Source organism: Desmodus rotundus, chromosome 9 (assembly GCF_022682495.2).
Source record: "Desmodus rotundus isolate HL8 chromosome 9, HLdesRot8A.1, whole genome shotgun sequence".
Lineage (NCBI taxonomy): Eukaryota > Metazoa > Chordata > Mammalia > Chiroptera > Phyllostomidae > Desmodus > Desmodus rotundus.
Window position 1 is genome coordinate 108142510 of NC_071395.1, and position 20663 is coordinate 108163172.

At 52.0% G+C, this 20663-nt stretch overlaps 1 protein-coding gene and 1 long non-coding RNA gene across 2 annotated transcripts; one reads left to right on the forward strand and one right to left on the reverse strand.

Annotated features, from left to right (window-relative positions):
- Positions 1 to 7265: 7265 nt before the first annotated feature.
- On the forward strand, positions 7266 to 10461 carry CCL16 (C-C motif chemokine ligand 16). Its single transcript, XM_024553998.4, has 3 exons — positions 7266 to 7476; positions 8632 to 8752; positions 9147 to 10461. The coding sequence occupies exons 1-3, from the start codon at positions 7398 to 7400 to the stop codon at positions 9262 to 9264; spliced, it is 318 nt and encodes a 105-aa protein (XP_024409766.1). The 5' UTR covers positions 7266 to 7397; the 3' UTR covers positions 9265 to 10461.
- LOC123479046 (uncharacterized) lies at positions 7424 to 12523 on the reverse strand. The gene is made up of 3 exons (XR_006654510.2): positions 12364 to 12523; positions 11111 to 11748; positions 7424 to 7724 (listed from the first exon to the last, which is right to left on the reverse strand). It is a non-coding gene; the product is annotated as an uncharacterized lncRNA (long non-coding RNA).
- Between the last annotated feature and the right edge of the window lie 8140 nt (positions 12524 to 20663).

A 20663-nucleotide genomic window follows, 5' to 3' on the forward strand; every position in this document is an offset into this window, starting at 1 on the left:
AAAGGTACAGAGAATAAGTAGCATAAATGGTAGGTGGAAAATAGACAGGGGAAGGTATAGTATAATATAGGAAATGTAGAAGCCAAAGAACTTATATGTATGACCCATGGACATGAACTAAAGGGGGGAGAATGTGGGTGGGAGGGGGTATGCAGGGAGGAGGGGAGAAAAAGGGGGAAAATAGAACAACTGTAATAGCATAATCAATAAAATATATATATTTTTAAAAGTATAAAGAAACTAAGAAGAGCTGCCCAGAACCCATCAAGGCATAAAAGAGCGATTGGAAATATTGTATTTTTACTATTTCGGTTTTAGAACCACAAACAAGATTTTAAAACTCATATAGCTCATTCCCTGTTTTCCTGGTGGGACCAGGGACCTCATCTGAGGACTCAGCAGGGGCTGGGCCAGAGAGCACGACCCACGGAGTGGAGACCAGTGGGGCTGGGACCGGGGATACAGCCGATGTGGCCAGAAGATTTGTCATATGCAAGGGATGGAGCAAAGGAGTCAACACATGGAGGCTGATGGGCACCAGGCTTCTCACTGCGGAGGGAGGCAGGGAAACAGAGGGAGAGTGGGAAGACCGGAATAAACCCGGTGGTGTTGACTTGTGATTGAGTGTGCTGGTACGGACTCCTGGTTTTTCATATAGCTAGACAGATGATACAGACATTTCTATAAAGGCTCGAAGTAGACACAATAGGAGTACCTAGACACACATGTGCACACACACTTACGCGTATGTGCTTCGATATGTTTCCTAGTTCTGTCCCCTGAGAGCTCAGACCTAAAAGCAATGCCATTCCCTTTGGTTCGCAGGCCCGCGCTCAATCCACTGAGCCCCACCCGCCAGGGCCTGCGATGCCCGTTCCCAAAGCAATGAGCCCCCAGGCCTTGGTTTCTCAAAACCACTCTCCACGAACAGGAACCAGGCCCACTAGGGAAATGGCGGATTCCAGAACAGGGGCAAAGTATAAGTCTCTTTGTACCCCAAAGTAAGAAAATAAAGGTAAATAATAAAAATTAAAATGGTCCAGAAAGAGGAAAAAAAATCACCACAAATAAAAGTTCCCCCCTAAAATATTCTCAATGCTCTCAACATAGAATTCTTTACGCAGCAAAAAATAGCAATCAAGTGTGAAGAAAGTAATGAGCCTGCAAGATGTACGTACTCAGCCGAGCTCGGTTCACGTATGCACCTTCTTCTGAAACACGCGTTTGCAAATCACCGGCCACACACGAGGCTCTGCGTGAATGGGCAAAGACAAATCACAGGTGCCCCCTGCCTTGGGGAGTCGAGGCAGGAAGACAGCAGCAGGCAGAATGGGCCAAGTGCCCCCGCCCTGAAAGAAGGGCGTAGCCAAGGCCACGGGCCTGTGAGTTGCAGAAATGTCTCTGTCCTGTACCCAAGCCAGTCTGAGAATGTGAGCGCGTCACCAGCCCTTCCTGAGCCCCGGTACTGCTCAGTAAATGGCAAACACATGGCGAGCAGGCTGCGCCAGCACAGAAGCGCCCGTCACTCACAGGGCTCCTTTCTGGGCTCCTTTCTGGGCTACGTAGGAGGTCGTGGGCTCAGAGCAGCTTCTGACCCGGAGCTCCAGTCCACCGCTGATCAGTGAAGCCGAGTGGCTGTCCCTGAACTAGGCAGATGCATATTCCAGGTTCCCACCAAGCTTCTCTGTAGTCAGAGCCGGAAGCCAGGAGAAGGTCCCGGAGGGGCCCACACCTGAGCTCAGGAGAGCCCATGCCTACCAGGGCGTTTTCAGAGACAGCGTAGTTGGGGCTCCCATGTGTCTCCGTATAGTGTGTTACGTAAGGACACCGACTTGGGGGCCAGACCGTCCAGGTTTGAACCCCAATTCTACTTACCAACTGTCACACCTTGGGCAAGTAGTTAACGCTCTCTGTGCCTCAGTTTCCTCAACTGCTAATACAAGGATTGAATGGGCTAATATTCCCGAAGCATTTGGGACAGCGGCTAGTGTGTCTAGCAGCTGTTAGAGAACGTTCGTCAAATGAACGACCTACTGAGCGCCAGGGCACTTCCTCACCCAGGGTGTGGCGAGGGCGTGGGGGTGAGACTGGGAGCTGCGGGTTCTGCTTGAGGGTGAGGATTTCCTAGAGCTGATGTGGGGGACTCCAGACCTCATCTTGTCACCCCAACCCCCCTCTGATCTTTGGGCGAACAGAGTCTGAATCTCCAGCCGCGACACAGCCTTGTTCTGAGACCTGGAACTGGAGTCGGGCACAGACGGGCCGAGTCCAGCCTCCAGATCTCTTGCCAAGTCAGAGCCAGTGCCTCCCGTGCCCCAGCCCTGGGCCATGGTCTCTACCTAGTGGAGAGCTCAGGTCAAAGGGGAAAAGATTCCCACTGGGGATGGAAGCCAACTTCCCTCCTGAAACCTTGGCTCTCGGTGCTTCCTTCACTCCACCCTCACCTCCTGTGCCGGATACGAAAGCGCTGAGGCAACCACCACTTTCTACTTTCCTTTGAAATCTCAGTTCTCTTATTTCAAAAACTGTTTTGCCCAAATAGTCATTTCTCAGCCTTTCGTCAGCCCAGGAGCCTCAGGAACCCCCTACCAGGCTAGCTCTCCTCCGGCAGTGGCTCCGTCTGGGGGAAGATGAAGGTCTCCATGGCTGCCTTTTCCTGCCTCCTCCTCATCTTCATCACCACCATCACCCTGGGGGCCAAGACTAAATCCTCCTCACGTGAGTGCATTCCCTGTCTTCCTTCCAACCTGGTCCCTGTGGGGAAATAAGCAGGAGTAAGGCTGCGGGGGACAGGACGGGGAGGGGCTCTGCTAAGGGACCTGGTGTTTTCTTGAACTGGTTCCACCCCCACCTTCCCCAGCACCAGACCCCTTCCCTCCAAGGCCATGGAGTGAGGCCAGCCTGCTTCCCCACTCCCTCAAAACAGGGCCCCCCATTTGGCAGGGCATTATCCCCAGAGAGACTGAGGAGCAGTGCTTGGAGCCCCCCAAGGCCATAGTGTCTATTTGCGGCCTGAGCTGGGGGCCCAGCCTGCGTCCAGGGCCAGTGCTCAGGTGTGGCCTTCGGGGAATGCGACCGAGGTGAGGGGCCCCTAAGTCACGCTTTTCCAGCGTATTTCTTAGGGAGAGCTGCTTTTACAGACAACCAAACTGATCCTCACCCTTCAACTTTACCTCGTTTTCTTTTCAGAGACGGGGGAAACACAGAAGGTTGTTGAAATAAAGTTAGTCTAAAGTTAGTGGGAACCTGGACGGCTTGATTTGCCTCTATGAAAAGGGGAGCACAGTGGGAGTGGGTCTTGGGACAGGGGACCCCTGATTCCATCCTTAGAGAGCAAGAGCTGCCTGGAGAGGTGCTAGGTGACAGGACCAGGCCCTCTCCACCCAAGCATCCATCCGGCTGCCCTCGGTGACCCTTGAGGCCATCATGATGGGCACTCACATGCCTGTCCGGGTTGGTCACATGGCTTGCACACCCCATGTCACTCCACCCCGTAAGCACAGCACGTCTGAAACACCCTTGGTCTGCAACGCTCTTCCCCCTCCGTCCGTAGTCCCAGCCCGGCATGGCTTGGCCGTCACACCCTTGTAACTCCTACAAGGGGCCGTGAAGTGCCAGAATCAGAAAATAACGGAAATATCACCTAATCCAGTGATTAAAAAAAAACAATTTTCTGACCATGAAACCTCTTCTTCAAGCAAAATCTTACACAGAGACCCAAAATGTGAAGCAGAAAAAGGGGTTGAGTGGGGTCCTCTACTTAAGAGTCCACTGGCGAAGGTATTGGTACCTCCACGAGAGTCAGTCCCTGATGCACCCAGAGTCCCGGGAAGGTCCCTGGGAAACCCCAGGCCCACAGCCTCACTGACCAGTGGGGACAGTGACAGCAAACCGACGGAGGCAATGGGCACAAAGCTGGCACGCGTGACCTGGGTTAGTCTGGGTGTCCTTCCCTCTTCGCAGGAGGGGGGCGCAGTGAGGGGCTGGGTCTGCTTTCCCAAACAGCATGAGTCCCAACCCCTAGTGGGATTTCTTCCAAATATCCCTCCTGCGTGGAGTGTCCCGGCCAGCCGGCCCTCGGGATGGCCCATGCTCACTGAGGCGACCTGGGCTTTGCAGTTCCTCAGTGTGGAGCGGAAGCCACCAGCCAGTCCTTCTGAGAGGGTGAAGGGCAGGAAGCAGGGTGATTGCTGGTGGAGAAGGAGGAGAAGAGGGGCCAGAGGTGCAGCATGGACAGGGGACAGCTGTGTCCCTCCACAGCCATGTCTCCCCGTTGTGCAGGGTGACCTCCTCCTTCCCTCCTGCTTCCTCCCTTCGGCTGTCGCCTTGAACAAGGGCCCAGTTTCAGCTCCTTCATGCTCTCTCCTCGGGGGAACCGGGGGAACCCGCCCAACCCGCGGGGTGCAGCTGCACCCATGCTTCCCACACTGTCCTGCACCAGCGGATCACACATGATTATGACCCAGCGGCCAGTGCTCCTAGCCTGGAGTTGTGTAGACACCCCCACACCCACACTGGGGCCTGGGGGCCAGGCAAATGCTGAGTGGGGACTCCCCGGGGTGCCTCTCAGCTGGGTTGACAGGGGGAGAGGAAGCTGAAGGGCAAGCTGAGGGCCTTCTGGCAGATCTGGGGCCCGCTGGGAGCCAGGAGGAAGCTGGCCCTATGGCTGGGGAGGCAGTAAGGGAAGGGAAGAAAAGGCGGAAGGGTACTTCCTGAGTGGGGACAAGGAGACTAGATGGGTTCAGGGGCCCTGAGGGGCTGAAGTGTCTGTCTCAGAAAGGGGACTGGCCCTGGGCTGCCTCCAGGCCAGGCGAGGGGTTCATGAGGGAGGACAAGTCTCCTTCCTAGCTGCCCGACCCGTGGGGCGTAACCCTTCTCCCTCTCGTTCCATAGATTCCTCACCAAAAAGGGGCGTTCCATTGGCGCTGACCCCAGCGAGGGCTACATTCAGGAGCTGGGGTAGATCTGAGTGACCCAGAAGTCGTGGGGAAGGGCACAGCACGGAATCCTAAAGACAAGAGGCCAAGCCTCTCCCATGCCCCCAAGGCTTGCTCCCAGCTCTCAGCCAAGCCATACCTCCTGGGAGCTGCCCCACCTTGAATGAAAGGTCAGTGGTGTCCTCCTGCCCTCATTCATTTCTACTGAAGTTACCCACTGGCCCCGAGACATTGATGAGCCCAGCCCAGGGGGCACCCTCAGCCTCAGCATCCAGCCTTGCTCATGGAAGTTTGGCCAGAGTCTGCTGCAAAGAAATGGGTCAGGCCTGCGAAGCGGGTAGTGGGAAGCTGAGCAGAAAGCAGTAAAGAGCCCTGGTCGGTGTGGCTCCGCGGGTTGAGTGCCAGCTGGCAAACCAAAGGGTCACTGGTTTGATTCCCAATCAGGGCACATGCCTGGGTTGCAGGCCAGGTCCACTGTAGAGGACACTCGAGAGGCAACCACACATTGATGTTTCTCTCCCTCTCTTTCTCCCTCCCTTCCCTCTTCTCTAAAAATAAATAAATAAAATCTTTTAAAAGAAATAAAAGCAAGCAATGAAGACACTCGGTGTGAAGGCCACCTTTGCACAATGATAACAGATACCATTTGTTCAGTGCCTTCTATGTACATTATTTTACTTAACCTTTACAAGTGTAAAGCGAAGAATGATCACCTCGTTGTGCAGGTAAATCTTCAGAAAGGCTTCTCCGGAGCAAACGCCACAGTCCTTTTCTCTGTGCTGCTCCCAAGGCCTCTGTTCACTGCTTCCTGGGATAGGGATGGTTCATGGACATACTTTATCCAACCCTTCCCCATCCTCTTACATGTATCAGGTTGTACTATATTGTTTTATTCATTTTTGTGCCCCCCACAAAGCCTAGGCCACAGCAGGTGCTCAGGAAAGGGGTGGATGGACGGATGGATGGATAACAGATGGATGGATGGATAACGGATGGATGGATGGGTAACAGATGGATGGATGAGTGGAAGGAAGGAAGAGGAGGCTTATGCCCCAAGAATAACACCCAGCTGTCCCCAGGGGCTCTGAGGCCCGTATTCAGGGTTCAAGGAGGTGCTCTACGAACTCGGAGTGAGAGCATGCACAGTGTAGGAACTATGGCCGCCCTTCCCTGGCCTCCAGCCCTCCACAGACAAGGGCTGAGAGGGAGCCAGCATGCTACGGGTACAACCAGGCTTCCTCAGACCTCCTTGCGTCCTTAAACAGAGGTCAAGGGGGAACCCCACATACACTCCCTCCTTACCCTCCTAAAAAGCCACAGCTTCACGACGGCTATCAGCTTTGAACCCACCAGGACCAGTTGCATTATCTGTTTTTCCCTGTTTATGAGCACGAGGATCTTTGTATGCCCTGAACTTCCCCTGCCCCCTCTACTCTCATCTCCGGAAACACTGCCCGTGCCTCTAGAGCTCCAGGTCCATCAACAGCAAAATCCCCTATATACTCCAGCTCTCCTCGGAATGCCTCCTTCAACCTGGAGCAGGGTCCTGAGCAGGTCAGGAGAGAGGAGATGCTGCGGGGCAGGTCCAGCCTTAGTTTAGCCAAAGCCAACCGGCAGAGACTGGAACTTGGAACTCGGCGCCGACTGCCAGGCTCACGGTGTTAGAGCGCCCTCTGCTGGCCATGGTGGCCATGGTGGTAGGTTGGATAAACCCACAAGAAGGGCACTTGCCGCCAACTGAGACCTAAAGCTGGTTTAAAGTCCAAGATCCAAAGAGATAAATGGGAACCGGCAAATGAGCCAAACACCCCAGCAAAAAACAAAAACACAAGGACCAGGCACACTGTCTCTTTGGGGTATGAGTAGCATAATCTGTGACACGAAAGAGCAAATTTAAGCGTGTGTCCTTGGACTGCGGGTGGGGGAACCTCATTTTGAGACCTCAAAACCCTGACCCTCCCAAAGACCGACCACCTGGGGAAAGGGGCACAGAGATGCTGGCAGGTAACGCGGTGGAACCGCATGGCTCTGGTTTCAGAACAGCCTATTGGCCTCCTACCTGTGTGACCTAATGCCCACCCCGCCCCCCGCCCCAGCCCAGCAAGCCTCAATGGCCTCACCTGTAAAACAGGAATAGTAATCTACTTCACAACGTGAGGAGTAGGTAAAATAGGACATGCAAGGTGGCTGGCACACAGCACAGTTCGTCACCTATTCCCTTCCTCTGTTCTTCCCTTCCCACGAATTCAAATCGTGCGGAATTCAGCTTTGCACCAGGCCCCGCCCACGCTGCCCTCCCTTTCCGCACATGCGGAGGGAGGCCCGATTTTTCTCTCTCCCTCCACCTACTCTGAAGTGGTCAGAGTCCAGGTTGCCGAGAGGGCAGAGAGGGAACCACCAGCAGCAAGAAGGACATCTTTGCTCAGCCCTCCCCAGAGACTTAACTGCCCCACTGGGGGGATGAAGGCCTCCAGGGCTGCCCTCTTCCTCCTCCTCTTCCTCCTCCTCCCCATCAGTTCTGTTTCTCACAGCCAGACAAGTGAGTCCGCCTGTCCCTGTAGGGCAACCATGAGAAAGGGGAACGGGACAGCTGGCAGCGGGGTGACCCCGAAAGAGCTTTCAGATCTCTGTCCTCCTCCCGGGGGTCTCTCCCCTCCTGCAAGCTTAGCTGCTGTCTTTAAACTCTCCCCTTCGTAAGTAGAGCTGGGCTGTAGTCTCGATCCTTCTGGAGTTGGGCAGTTCCGGGAAGCTGGGTCAAGGTTACGGCAGAAGTCCCAAGGACGGAGCCTTTAGGAAGAGGAACCAAGGAGGTCACAGAACAGACAACGATAAACATATGCGATGAACAGGCAGGCAAGGCGGGTGGACAAGGACAGCGTGGTCTCTGGGAGAGTGGGACCCAGGGTGGTGGGGGGGCAGGCTGAAGCAGTTTGGGGCTGAGCTCAGGGGTGTGGAGTCTGAACCTGGTACTGTGCGGCCAGAATGGCTGGAACTATCATGGCAGCCAAAAGGAGTCCCAATGAGACACCCAAGTGTGCCATCTGGGGTTTCCTGACCCCTGTCTCCACCCCCCAGCCTAGTCCCAAATCAAGCCTATTGGAAGGAGCAGGGGTTGGCAGGTTTCAGCGCTGCAGGGTGCTTGGGGGCTATGGAGAGCGAGGTTCGTTTTGCCCGCTCCCTGCTCCAGCCTCTACCATCACTTCGGAAGGGACCAAGTCACTCTGTCCTTCCACATACCTGGGCACCACTGTCCCAGCCCTTCTTTTCTGCCTAAGGTCACCCTTGGCATGCAGCCAAGCCCACCTCTGCCTGTGTAAATATTTGGGGGAGCAAAGGTCACTCACACACTCTCAGGATGCCCCGGTCTTTATCAACTTTGCTTCGAGAATCAAGGACAGGAATGTCACTGTGCAGAGGTGTATATGGTGGGTGGGAGGGGGCCACAGTGCCCTTTGGGGAGGTCAAGCAGGCCCATGCAATGGGTTCAGGCCTCAAGAGAGAGAAAATGGTCCACCCAAAACATGGATCAGCCCACTGGTGGTCTTGAGCGGTTCTGAGCTTTGCTGCCAGCTGTGATCAGTCCCTGCTAACCGATGGCTTGGCCATAGAAGCGGTGGGATGCAGTGTATGGGAGAGGGAGGTCACGGGCTGCCTCTCTGCCTGCTTAGCTCAGCTTTCGATGTGATTCCCGCAGAAATGGTTGAGTCAGTGAACCTTCCGCACACCTGCTGCATGAAGTATCAGGAGAAAGTACTACCAAGGAAACTGGTGGCAGGATACAGAAAGGCCCTCAACTGTTACCTGCCAGCAATCATGTAAGCTTGCCTACAGATATTTCTGTGGAGGGGAAGGGGAGCCGGGGTGGGAAGGAGAGCACAGAACAAGAGGTCTCCATGCCAGAAGGAGGAGAGTAGTGGTGAAGGGCTTTGAACCGCACAGCACAGGCCTGGGTGTGATTCTTGATTTTGCCGCTTACAGCTGTGTGGCCCAATAAATGGTGCTCGTAATGAAGCCCAGCCTGAAGGTCTAGGCTGAGTGGGGAAGGGGCTGAAAAAAGCGTTGATGAGGTCTAGAAGCCAGAGAGGGGGGCCCTCTGATAGAAGCAAGATTGGGGAGGCCTAGGTGAGCCCTGTGTGAGCTAGAAGGGGGGGTGTAGACAGACCCCTCCCCTACTCCATGGCCCATAACAGTCTAACTTTACCTCCACAGCTTCGTCACCAAAAAGAAACGAGAGGTCTGCACCAATCCCGACAACAGATGGGTCCAAGATTACCTCAAGGATCCCAACCTGCCTTTGCTACCCGCCAGGAACGTGCCCATTCAGTAGCTGAAAGGCCTAGCCCAGCTGTTCCACTCCTCATGACAACCAGGCCTCCGTGGGAGCCCCGGCTCAGGCGAGAAAGGTGTGACCCTAGGAGAAACGAGGGCAGCCCTGTAGTCTGAATGACAGAGTCATATTCAGAGAAATGAGCCAGTGATCCAAGAAATAAAAGTATTTTAAATAGTTTCTCAGTCTCTGGAGGAAATGCCAAAGTTAAGGGAGGTAAGCAGACACACATTCTCATTACACAGAAAGACACCTTCCATATCCTTCTCTTTGCTCTCCATTCCTCACCTCATGCCAGTACAACAGCCATTCTAAATAACTACATCCAGCTTCCGGCCAGTCAGACCGTCCCTGGCCTCCGACTCGTGAGGAGTCCCACAGAAGTCTTGACATTTCCTGTCCATCCTTATCTTATTTCTAGATCTCTTTTTTCTTCTATTTTTTTTATTTTAATACATAACTTGTGGGAACATTTGAGATCTTCCTCTCCTGCATATGTTACCAGTTTGGCTCAAATGAACACTCATAAAAACCCTCAAAAAAACCAAACAAACAGGTGTTGGGGTGGGTGAGGCAGAAGAGGGTATATAGGGAAAATAAATGGTGATGGAAAAAAAAGAAAAAGAAAAAGAAAAAAAAAACGTAACTTTTTCTTAACTGGCCAGGAAATGATCTCTGTCCCTTTTGCTGAGGCTTTGCTAGGTCCCTGGGAGATCTGGTCTCCCCCCAGGTCACATGGGTACAGAGAGAGCAGAAAACAAAAGAAGAGAATCTCTAGCTCCTGCACTAAGCTTTTCAGGGCAGGGGAAGGGCATTAGGATAAGTTAGGGGTAAAAATCTTGGTCCAAAACCCAATCATTCAATAAAGAAAATTTCCTTTATTGTCAACTTGATTCCTAACTCCCTGCCTCCTTGCTGCTTAGGGTGGAAGAAAAAACATTTCAGTTTTTTCAGGAGCTTCTCAGCATTCACCTGAGAATTTTGTCAAGGGTGGGGCTTGGAGAGTTCACAAGGCCAGACACACATACTCAATCCCCGCTTCTTGCTAATGTTCTGCCTCCCATTCAACAGCAGGAAGCTGACTCAGACTGAAATCAACATTTCCCCAAAATGCTGTTGTGCAGACAACATAAATATCAGGCAATTAAAGATATGTAAATAAAAGAAAAAATAAATTTGGAAAAGTACTGTAATCATTCTAAAAACTGGCCACTCAAGGACTTGGTTTCTGGTGAACAGACCTGTAGCACCCCCTAGGGGTCATCAGTGGTAATGCATTAGCCTGCCACCCCAGCCCCACTGAAGTTAATCTACCTGGTGGCCACCTTCCCACAGCTGGCCAAGCAGACTCTCTCCTGTGGGTAAAATCTGGCCCAGAGAAACATGTCAGGTTGCTGTCAGAGCAGCATCCCAAGGGAAGAGGTCTATGAGCTCTTGCTCGGAAGTCCCTGGAACTGCCCTGTTTCTGTCCCCACGCAAGGTGAGGTTTAGCTAGTCTTTCAGTTCCATGAGACGCCCTGGCATTCTTACCATTTTTCCCCCAATTCCTGAAGGGCCGCGGTGGCATTTAACCCCTCTGGAATAACTTTGTGTTGGTTTAGGTCAGTCTTGGTTTCTGTCTGGTAAACTATACTTACCACCTTTAAGTGTAAAATTTTAAGGGTACAATTCAGCAGCACTACGTGCCTACACACGGCCGCGTAACCAGCACCACCACCCTCTCCAGGGCTTTTCCAGACCCAGAACTGGGACTCTGTGCCCGTTACACAACAGCACCCCACCCCTCCATCCCCCCCGCCCCTGGGAACCACCATCCACTTCCCATCTCTGTAACTTCTCCAGTTACCTCGTGTGCGTGGAATCACAGGGTTTGCCCTCCTGCGACTGGCACATCCCATTCAGGCTGTGTCTCCCAGGTGCATGGTGTGTCATGACGGAAGTTCCTTCCTTCCTGAAGCCGAGTAACATTCCCTGGCACGTTGTGTTTACCCATGCATCCATCCGTGGGAATCTTGGGAACCCCCTTCTAGTTTACATTAGCCAGAGTTAGCAGGTCGTGGTTTCTGTTCCTTGTGCTGAAAGCATTTTAACTTGCATGGTGACATCAGTCACCACGCTGTCCAGGCAGGGGCTCGGGCAGGGAAGGGCCCTGTATCCTTCCACAGGGGGCTAGTTCCCCCTGGGTTGTGAGTTCCTGTGCCTTGATCCAGGAATTTTTTCCCCCCACCCTTCTTGCTCTCAAAACTGAGGGGTTACAGCTCACATTCAGGAATGACCGAATCACTAACCGATACAACATAGTCAGCTCTGGACCTTTGCTTGCAGAGGCCAGAGTGAACATGGAGGGCAGTGAGGGCGTGGGCTTGGGCTTGGGCTGATATAGGGACCAGAACAAGTTCATCGGGCATGCCCAAGGCAGCAGGAAGTTTCAAAGTCCTTAGCCAGCACCAAGGTCAAAGTCAGGGAACTGTAGAATCCAAAGACCTAAAGGACACAGAACGAAATGCCATCGTTTCCTTTTTTGTTGTTCGTTTGTTTGTTTGTTTGGTCCATCCGAGGAGTTCAGGATTAATGTGTTGGCCTGAGAAACGAACTGAAAGTCTGCAAACAAAGTCATATCCCCATCACGGGACATTATAAGGTTTGCCAGAAAATTCTGGCGGTTCAGAACCGGAAGTACTTTTCTCAGGAGCATTCGACTGTTTTTAAAGAGGGCTATTCCTGTCCTTTCAAGGTAGACAGATCCCTGGTATGAAAGGGTGAGTGAATGAGTGAGTGAGAGAGAGAGAGAGAGAGGGAGGACCTCCTCCTTCTGACACATCGGTGTCTCCCAGTCCTGATCATTCCAAAGCGAAGAAGGTCTCACCCTCATAAGCCCACACCCAAACAGCTTACATGACCTCCGGCCTGTGGGACATGGGTAATCACCTGGGAGGGGGTAGAAAATAAGGGCTAGAAGAGTGGGCTTTCCATGCCTTTGTCAGAGAAAGAGGTCACTCCCACCGGGTGAAGGCCACCCATGGCAACATGGGGAAACTACTGGGAGGGACAGGAATGAAAGAGAGGAGGCAGCTCTGGCGGGTACAAAGAGCATTTTACCTGGCGTCCGGAGGTCTGGCCCCTTTCTGTGCAGCCGTCTGACACTTGGTGAGGATTTGGACCAGGTGACCAGTTGTCCTGAGGCTAGCTTTGATGGGCTTGTAAGAAATGTTATTCGACCTTCAGAACAACCTTCTGAGATGGGCCAGATGACCGTACATTTCCCCTGCAAGAAAGCACAGGTATGCGTGCACGGGTGTGCGAGCCGCCATGGAGAGTCGGCGGCGGCCTGCACCATAGTATTTGGAGGGCACAGCTGATGCTATGGTTTAAAAGCGTTGGCTCCAAACTCAGATCTAGGACAGATCGAGGCTGAAATCCCAGCTCTGCTCTCACCATGACAATAAGATGTTGTTCTTCTTTTAACATCTAGAAAAAGAATCCCTCTTCTGGAGGAAACAACTTTTGTTAAGAAAAGGCCTCAGTCACCCCAGTTAAGACAGGAAACCACCCCCCAGGACATGGTTACAGACAGGGGCCAAGACTTCAGGGTAAGTGCTAATGTTGCTCTCGAACCAACAGGAGGGACCGTTTTGCCTTTAAGTGCCAGAGGAGGGGAGAGAAAGGAACTGGGGAATGGGCTAGAAACCAGTGAGTCAATGGCAGGCAGGACCTCCCTCCTCCCTGGAGCCCTCAAAAGGTACGTCAATCATTCAGCTCCTGGGATATTTCATGTGAGTGGCCTGGGGGACAGTGACAAGGGAGATAACTCCCCATTGAGGTTACCAGAGCTGTGAGACAGGGCCAGCACCCCCAGAACAAGGAGTCTGAGAGTGAGGAGTGTGAGGTTCAGTCCTTGGCGACTCACAGAAGTCTGGTGGGAGCTTTGGGTCCCCCTAGACTATTGGCTGGGGAACTGAGAAGACTCCCGAGCTGCTCTCAAGATCCAGGGACACAACTGTGTGGCCACTTCAGACAGGGTGGTCTCTTTCTCCCTCCCTTCCCCTCTCTAAAAATAAACAAATTTTAAAATCTGGGAAGAAAATAAAAAGGCCCTTTGCACTCACAGCCTGGCTGTTCAGTATGGGAGGCCCGCTCTCTTGGCCCTCAGCATGGCTTCCTCACTGAGCTGAATCATTTCTGGCTTCTGCTTTGAAGCGAGAGACGTGCAACTCTCCCTTCCACGTAACCGCTTAGAGGCCTCTGTAGGGCCATCGACCGGCGCGATTTCGATATTGCTGGGTCTCGGGGGGCAGGGAGGTGCAGGGAGGGGGAGAGATGGGGGAATGACTGGTTCGCGGCCCAGTGAGAACACATACAACATTTACCAATTAAGTTCACTGTCTTCAGGGTGCGCCCAGAACTAGTGCAACAGGAGCATCAGGGACCGCTGATCACGGACCACCATAACAAACACCACAATGATGAGAGGCTCTGAAATGTTGCGATTCCCAAGCGCGACACGAGCACGAAGTGAGCACGTGCCGCCGGAACGATGGGGCTGGCAGGTCTGCTCACGGCGGAGCTGCCACACTTCAGTCTGTGAAACCGAACCACGTCTGCAAAGCCCGATAGAGCGAAGAATGACACAAAGACATATGCCTATTCTGAGAAAAAGCCGGGCTTGAGTAGATGTTGGTGCCACTTGCAGGGGGAGTAGGGGGAAGAGCAAGTTGGGAGGTGGAGTCAGGTGTTCTGTCTGACCCGTGGTAATTCTGAAATGCTGGCGAGGTATCCATGTGGCCATACGGAGTAGGGACTTGGCTCGGCGACTCTGGAACGCAGGGAAAAGTCCACTGTAGACAGAAAGCCATGGGACCGGGCAGGGACCGCTGGGGAGAAGGCATAGTGAGTAATGAGCAAGGGGCTCAGGGACATTCAACATCTAGAGACGGAACAGGAGTAACACATAAATGGCGCGGAGGAGTGACCAGTGAGACCACCCCCAAGAAAACCAGGAGAGTGTGGCAGCCTGTGAGCCAAGAGAAGAGAATAATTCAAGAAAGAGAAAGTAGTCGAAAGTGATGAGTGCCCCAAGAGATAAAGGAAGAAGAGAGAAATGGCCATTGACTCCGGCCCATAAGGTCACCAGGGACTTTGAGGAGAAGTCTCAGTGGGAAGTAGTGATAAAAACCCAACCACGGGGGTAGGCGACAGAATAAGAGCTGTGGAAATGGGGACTAAGATTCTATACAGACAACTCTTCTAAAAATGTGTGAAGTTTCCTTTTGTGAAGGAAGGCAAAATTTAGGGCAAGAGCCAGAAGCAGTATGGGTTTCAAGGGAGGATTTTTAAAGATATGAGAATTTGGAACATGTTTGTGTGTTGCTGTGCCAAGTATTCCACCTCTCTCGGCTTCGGTTTTCTTTGCTGTAAAATGGAGACCACGAAACCCACTGTTGCCAGTTATTAGCAGAATCACACCAGTTAACACATGTGAAGTGCCTGGCGCCTGGCATGCACTAGAGACCCAGCCCTACGGGCCCCCCTCCCAGAGAGAGAATGCTTGAGCCCGGCAGGTTCTCACTGGGAAAGGCCAGATGGCAGTTTTCGGTTCTCCCATTGCCAATCTCAAAAGAGGAAAAGAAGCTGGTGGAAAAGGAACCACGTTATAAATAGCAAGATCAAGAATAAAAGCTATAAACTCTGGAAAAAAATTAAAATAATTGAGAGCATGAGAGACTGTACAAAAACAGGCAGGGTTTGGAGAGGCACTGAAAATTGGAGCAAGCAAGAGGGAGGGAGGGAGTTACTAGTTTTTGTGACCTTCGTCTGAGGTCAACTGTGTTGCTGTGGAGGATGCCACAGCATTGGCTAAAATGCTGATAAGAACATCTGTGGGCTTTCTGGCCAGATGAGCCAGGGGAAGGAGCCTGAGGAAACTGAGGCTACTGGGAAGTGAGATAGAACTCCAGAAAGAAAGAAAAAATCAGCAAAAGGGAATCCCAAATTCTTTACATAAACTTAGCCCACTTTTCTAGCCCTGGCCCCTGAGCCATATGTACTTGGGGAAAGCTAAAAGCAGCCTGCAGCTGAGACCTAGAGAACTGAACTGAGATCTGAGCCACCATCTGCTGCGGGCACGCAAGTTTGTGGTTTGAATGTAACTCAGTGTATGGCCTGCTAAAAGAAACAACGGTACCACTCTTCACGGCACTGTGATCAAATCCAGAGTCTCCATTAGAGAACTTTCACAACGTCCAGGATACAATGCAAAATCACTCCACGCATGAAAAGCCAGGGAAGTGTGACCCAGTCTCAGAGAAGAAACAAGCAACGGATGGCAACTCTAAGTGAACGCGGCAACGGCATTATTGGACAAAGACTTTAAAGCACTACTGTAACTAGACTTAGTGAGGTAAAGGAAAGTGTGTTCAGAATGAATGCAAAGATGGAAACCCTCAGCAGAGATACAGAAAGCATCTTTTTGAAACAAATGGAAATGTTAGAGCTAAATTTTCTCTCTAAAAATAGCATGAAAACAGAAAGGAAATTTTAAAGTTCACTAGAGGGACTTAATAGCAGGGTGGAGATGACAGAGGAAAGAGCGGTGATGTTGAAGATATTTTGATAAAAACTATACAGTCTGAATAAGGGAAAGGACAAAGATTAGAAAAGAACGAATAGAGCCTCAGGGATCTGTGGAACAATTTCAAAAGCCCTAACATACAGATACTTGGAATCCAGAAGAAAAGGAGAAAGGATGGGGTGGGAAAAACATTTAAAGAAATAATGACACAAAACTTCCCAAAGTTGTTGAAAGGCGTGCATTTACAGGCTCAAGGTCAGCAAACCCCACACAGAATGGATTTACAGAAATTCAAGCTTAGACCTATCAAAGTGGATTTCAGAAAATCCTGAGAGCAGGAGAGAAAAATGACCCCTCCACATACAGGAAAAACACCGAATGACTGACAACTTCGTATCAGATGCCATGGTCAGTGAAACGACATCTTTAATAAAGTGCCGAAAGAAAACTTGTCGCCGCGTGTGAAGTAAGGTACGCCGGACCAGTCGGAGGCTCCGTGCTGGCATCGAAGGCACAGGAATGGGACTCCCTCAGAAAGATGACGACATTCATATCAGAGAAACCCAGAGAGTCAGGAAGGCTCCGCAGGGAGGTTCTGGTGTGGGCTCTCTCATGTGGTTGCAATCAGATTCCTCCATCTCTCTCTCTTCCTCTCTCTCTTTAAAAGAACAGCAAGAAGCTGCATAACCTCTTCTGACCCAGCCTCCTTTCACCTGACTTCCATCTTTTGAGACAGGCCTAAAGGTCTGCCCAGGTCCAAAGGGAGAGGACACGTTCTCCGCCTCTTGACAGAAGAAACATCAAAGGACTTACAGACACGTTTTTAAGCTGCCACATCTGTAGAGTGGAAAGAATAACAGCAATGTGTATCTCAGGAGAGTGGATGTGGGGCTTAAACAGGATCGAGTCTACCCGGCACACGGTATATTGTCATAGCTCCGGCTCTGGGTAACCTCAGGTAATGTGACTGACCCCACCGTGCTCCACTGGTGCCAGATCCTGGGACTGGTCACTGTACCCCCGCCATACAGCTGCTGGGGTAATTCATTTAAAGCACCTAGCATAGTTCCTGCCACATGGTAAATGAAAGCTCAATAAATTTTGACCATTGTCTTCGCTAACTGTTGTTTGAGCCTTATTGTTATTGTCATCAGGAGTCTTCAACGACTTCACCATAAAGAAGGGGGAGGGGAGGAGGGGGGATGATGAGAATTACAGACGAGCAGAGAGCTGATGGTTTTCAGCCAGTTCTCCGGCAGGAAGGTATGGGGAAGGTCACAGAACCAGTCCGCGCTGCTGGGTCCTGCCGATCACCCCGGCCCTGCAAGGTGAGGCAGGCACTGAGGCCAGGCCCGGGGGGGAAGGGGGGTGCAGGGCGGAGTGCTGTGCAGGCACCAAAGGGTGTGGTCTAGAGATTAACCAGTGTGAGTCTTTGCACAGGCAGACAGCAAACCGGGGGCCATGCCGAGCACAGCCCCACAGAACTTTGGGGCAGAAGATACCCAAAGCCAGATAGACCAGCCATACCCAGCACATCTGGGGGACCACTCAGAGTCTGGAAGCTCCAAGCTTCTGAAAAGCAGTGTCAAGAGCAAGGCCAATTCTTGGTTGTTAGGAAGTTTTGGAAACCACTCAGACTAGGACCTTGTGACTGAAATGAGACCGGAAGCCCAATCCTGCAAAGTGCGGTCCATACACCTTTGGTGGGGATGCGGGCAAAGACGCGGGCTTCAAACCCAGGGCAAGACAGGACCCGGGCCCCCCCAGAACACTGGAGAACAAGGAACAGGAATTCAAAACCAAGGTCATGGTAGGAGCCATGTCCTTTTAATTGGAACCCACAGCAAGAAGAAGGAGAACAGGGAGAGCGGTCATCGTTGCTAGTGACTGCCTGCCTTTCATGTGCCAAATGGGGTTGAGGGAGTGCACTCGGTGACTTGGGGCCCAGGGACCAGTGATAGGGCATTGAATCCAGGGGCCAGCTTTGAAAGGGACTCTCAGCCCCTAGGCGTCCTTCCAGGCAGCCTTGATTTGCTCACCAAGGAGCACCTGAGCCTGAAGGTGCAAAACAGCAAGTCTAGCTCAGTGGGGGTGACTCTCATTGCCCCTCACACCAGACCTTGTCTTTGGCTGTGACTTTGAATCTACAGGGCGGGTGCTGGATCTATAATGAAAACATACAACAAAAACTTTCATGGTGTCATCTCCAAATTACATTTGCTAATCGTTCAGGCGTTGAGAAAGGTAATAACCTTCATCGCCAAGATGGTACCATTTAAACTCCAGTTGCATCCATAGCACATTGTCTGGTATCTGGCAGGTAGATCTTCAATTTAGATACAACCAGAGCTGAAAGTCAGCCAGCTCCCCGGGAGCTGCTGTAGTTTAGACACGTGATTATAAATTAAAATGCAGCCAGCTCCTTCTCCCCAGTGCATTTCATTAAATCCCAGGAAGTCTGCCCACGGAATTCCCATCGATCCAGTTTCTGGCCCAGGCCTGACCTACTCTGAAGGTGATGTAGTGAGATGTAAACTCCACTTATCCGAACAGCTGTGAGCAGAGCTGTTTCTGAAAAAGGAACTGCTTTTGTTTAGGACCTTGGAAAGGCCACTGAAGAGTGGATGGAAGACGGGACTTTTAGGACATGGGCTACAAGGGAGAGAAGAAACACAAGTGAAAACTAAACCATCCTGCATACAAAGTGGACAGAAAGCCGAGAAAGAGGAAAGCAGAGGAGAGATGGTTGCAAAACACGATAAAAGATCAGGCGGCATGGGAGGAAACTGATCAGCAAAAAAAAAATCCCAAGTGGCGGGGAGACCAGAGGACGTCTAGGACCAGAGACCTCTAATATTTCACTCTGGGTTGCTCGCGTTGCTGCAGTACAAACCAGCCAACACGTCCCCCAGATGTTCAGAGAAGTCCCGCATGTCCCTGTTCCCTGGCCGGCAGTGTTATGGGGAGGTGCCCTACCCCCATTCACCCTCACGGTAAACGTGGACAGTTCCGTGTCTGTCTCCGTGGCCTTTCCCACACTGATCTGTAGAGATCAGTCCAAGAGATGGACACACAACCCACCACGTCTCCACCAAGGGCCAGGCCAAGTCCGTCCCTAAGTGTGCTCTTTACTGGGGTTGGCTGAGCGAGAACGATGAAAGACTTGAACAACCTACAGCTTTGTCCCTTTCTCCCACCTCTGAACAAAGGAAGCCCCGGCATTTTTAGGAGAAGGAAATTGGGCAACAATCCGCAAGGAGCAGAGGTGAGAAGCGGAGTGTAAGAAACCCCTGATGCCATTGTTCGAGCCTCTGGATCAAACCAGACCTGAAACCTGGAACTTCCTACACTTTCCAGTTACAGGAGTCATTCATTAAGTTTCCTTTTTGATTAAGCTCATTTAAATTAGATTTCTGCCACTTTCAATCAAAAATCAATAAGCCCTCCCAAGATGCCCAGGTGGAAGTAGCAGGATCCCCATGAGAGAGGAGGACGAGGACCACAGTCCTGACCAGCAGCCAAGTGAATGGCGGCCCTTTGTTTCGCCAAAGGACAGAGATGCCGCTGCACTTGGAGCTGACGCAAGAGCAGATATGGGACAAACCGCTTTCCCTGTGGCTTCCCTGTGACTCTGGTCTGACCGGGCTCCCTTGACCCAATGCTGAGGTTGAATAACAATGAGCCCTCTAGCTGCCCACCTCCTGGGCTGGAGCAGCCACCTGCGGCTGCAGGCCATAGGGCTGGCAGGGTGCCCAATGGCTTCCTTTCTTGCCTTCCTGCCAGCGGGGTGGGGAAGAGGGTGAGAGGGAGTGGAGATCTTTTCCTCTCCAGCCAAGTTCCAGAATCCTACAAGCAATCATTGGTGAGCAAATCACTCAACTTCTCCCCCACACCCGAGGAGGGAGGTGGTAGACTGTCTGCACTGTCCGCCAGAGGTCCCCAAGCAGGGGGGCCCCGTGACCACGGGGAGCTGCCCACTAAGAGGCCTGCAGAGGCTCCCTTCCCTTTTATGTTTCATTTCTCCATTTCTCTACGGAACTTCCGGGGATCGCCTCCCAATACATTACTCGCACTCAAATCTTTACTCACGGTCCGCGTCTGGGGGACCCCAGTCTAAGAAAGCTGTGAGAGAAAAGAAAGCCAAGAGCGACCCCTAGGTGGTCAGCCTTCATCATTTTAGCTTAAGTAGTTACACGTACATATTGGGCATGTGCCGTGTGCCACACATTCTGCTGGGCCTGTGGCAGAACATGCCAATTAATTACCCCGGCCACTATGTAGTGAATAGTATCATCCCCCTGCCACCAGCAAGAAAGAGGGCTCGAAAAAGTGAAGCCATTTCTTTGCTCAGGGTCAGACAGCTAGTAAGTGGTGGAACTGACTTACGGCAGAAAGTGGGGGAGGCAGGGAAGTCCATACTGCTTTGGCTCAGCTGCCCAGAATGCGGGGCCGTGAGAACCCCTAGGACCAGCCCCTCATTCCCAAGTGGAAAGTTCCCATTTCCTCAGAGTAGAGATGATTAATGGTAGTCATTCACCATTTCACTGATGGAGATAGTGGTGGTGAGGGAGAGGGTGGGGGGAAACAGGAGGAGGGACCAAAGTGGAGAGAGAATAATCAAAATAACAACAGCTATTTTGTACTGAGTGCAAATGAGGCGCCAGGCCCTGTTAAATTCTTCATGTCATCTCAATCTTCCCAACAAGCCTGGAGGGAGGGATTGTCCCACTTGACCCCCACTGAACAGAAGGTGGGGAGGACAAATTCCACACAACAATGAGGAGAAAGTCCACCCAGCCTGACGCCCCACCAGCCTGGGTCCAGCCCCCCC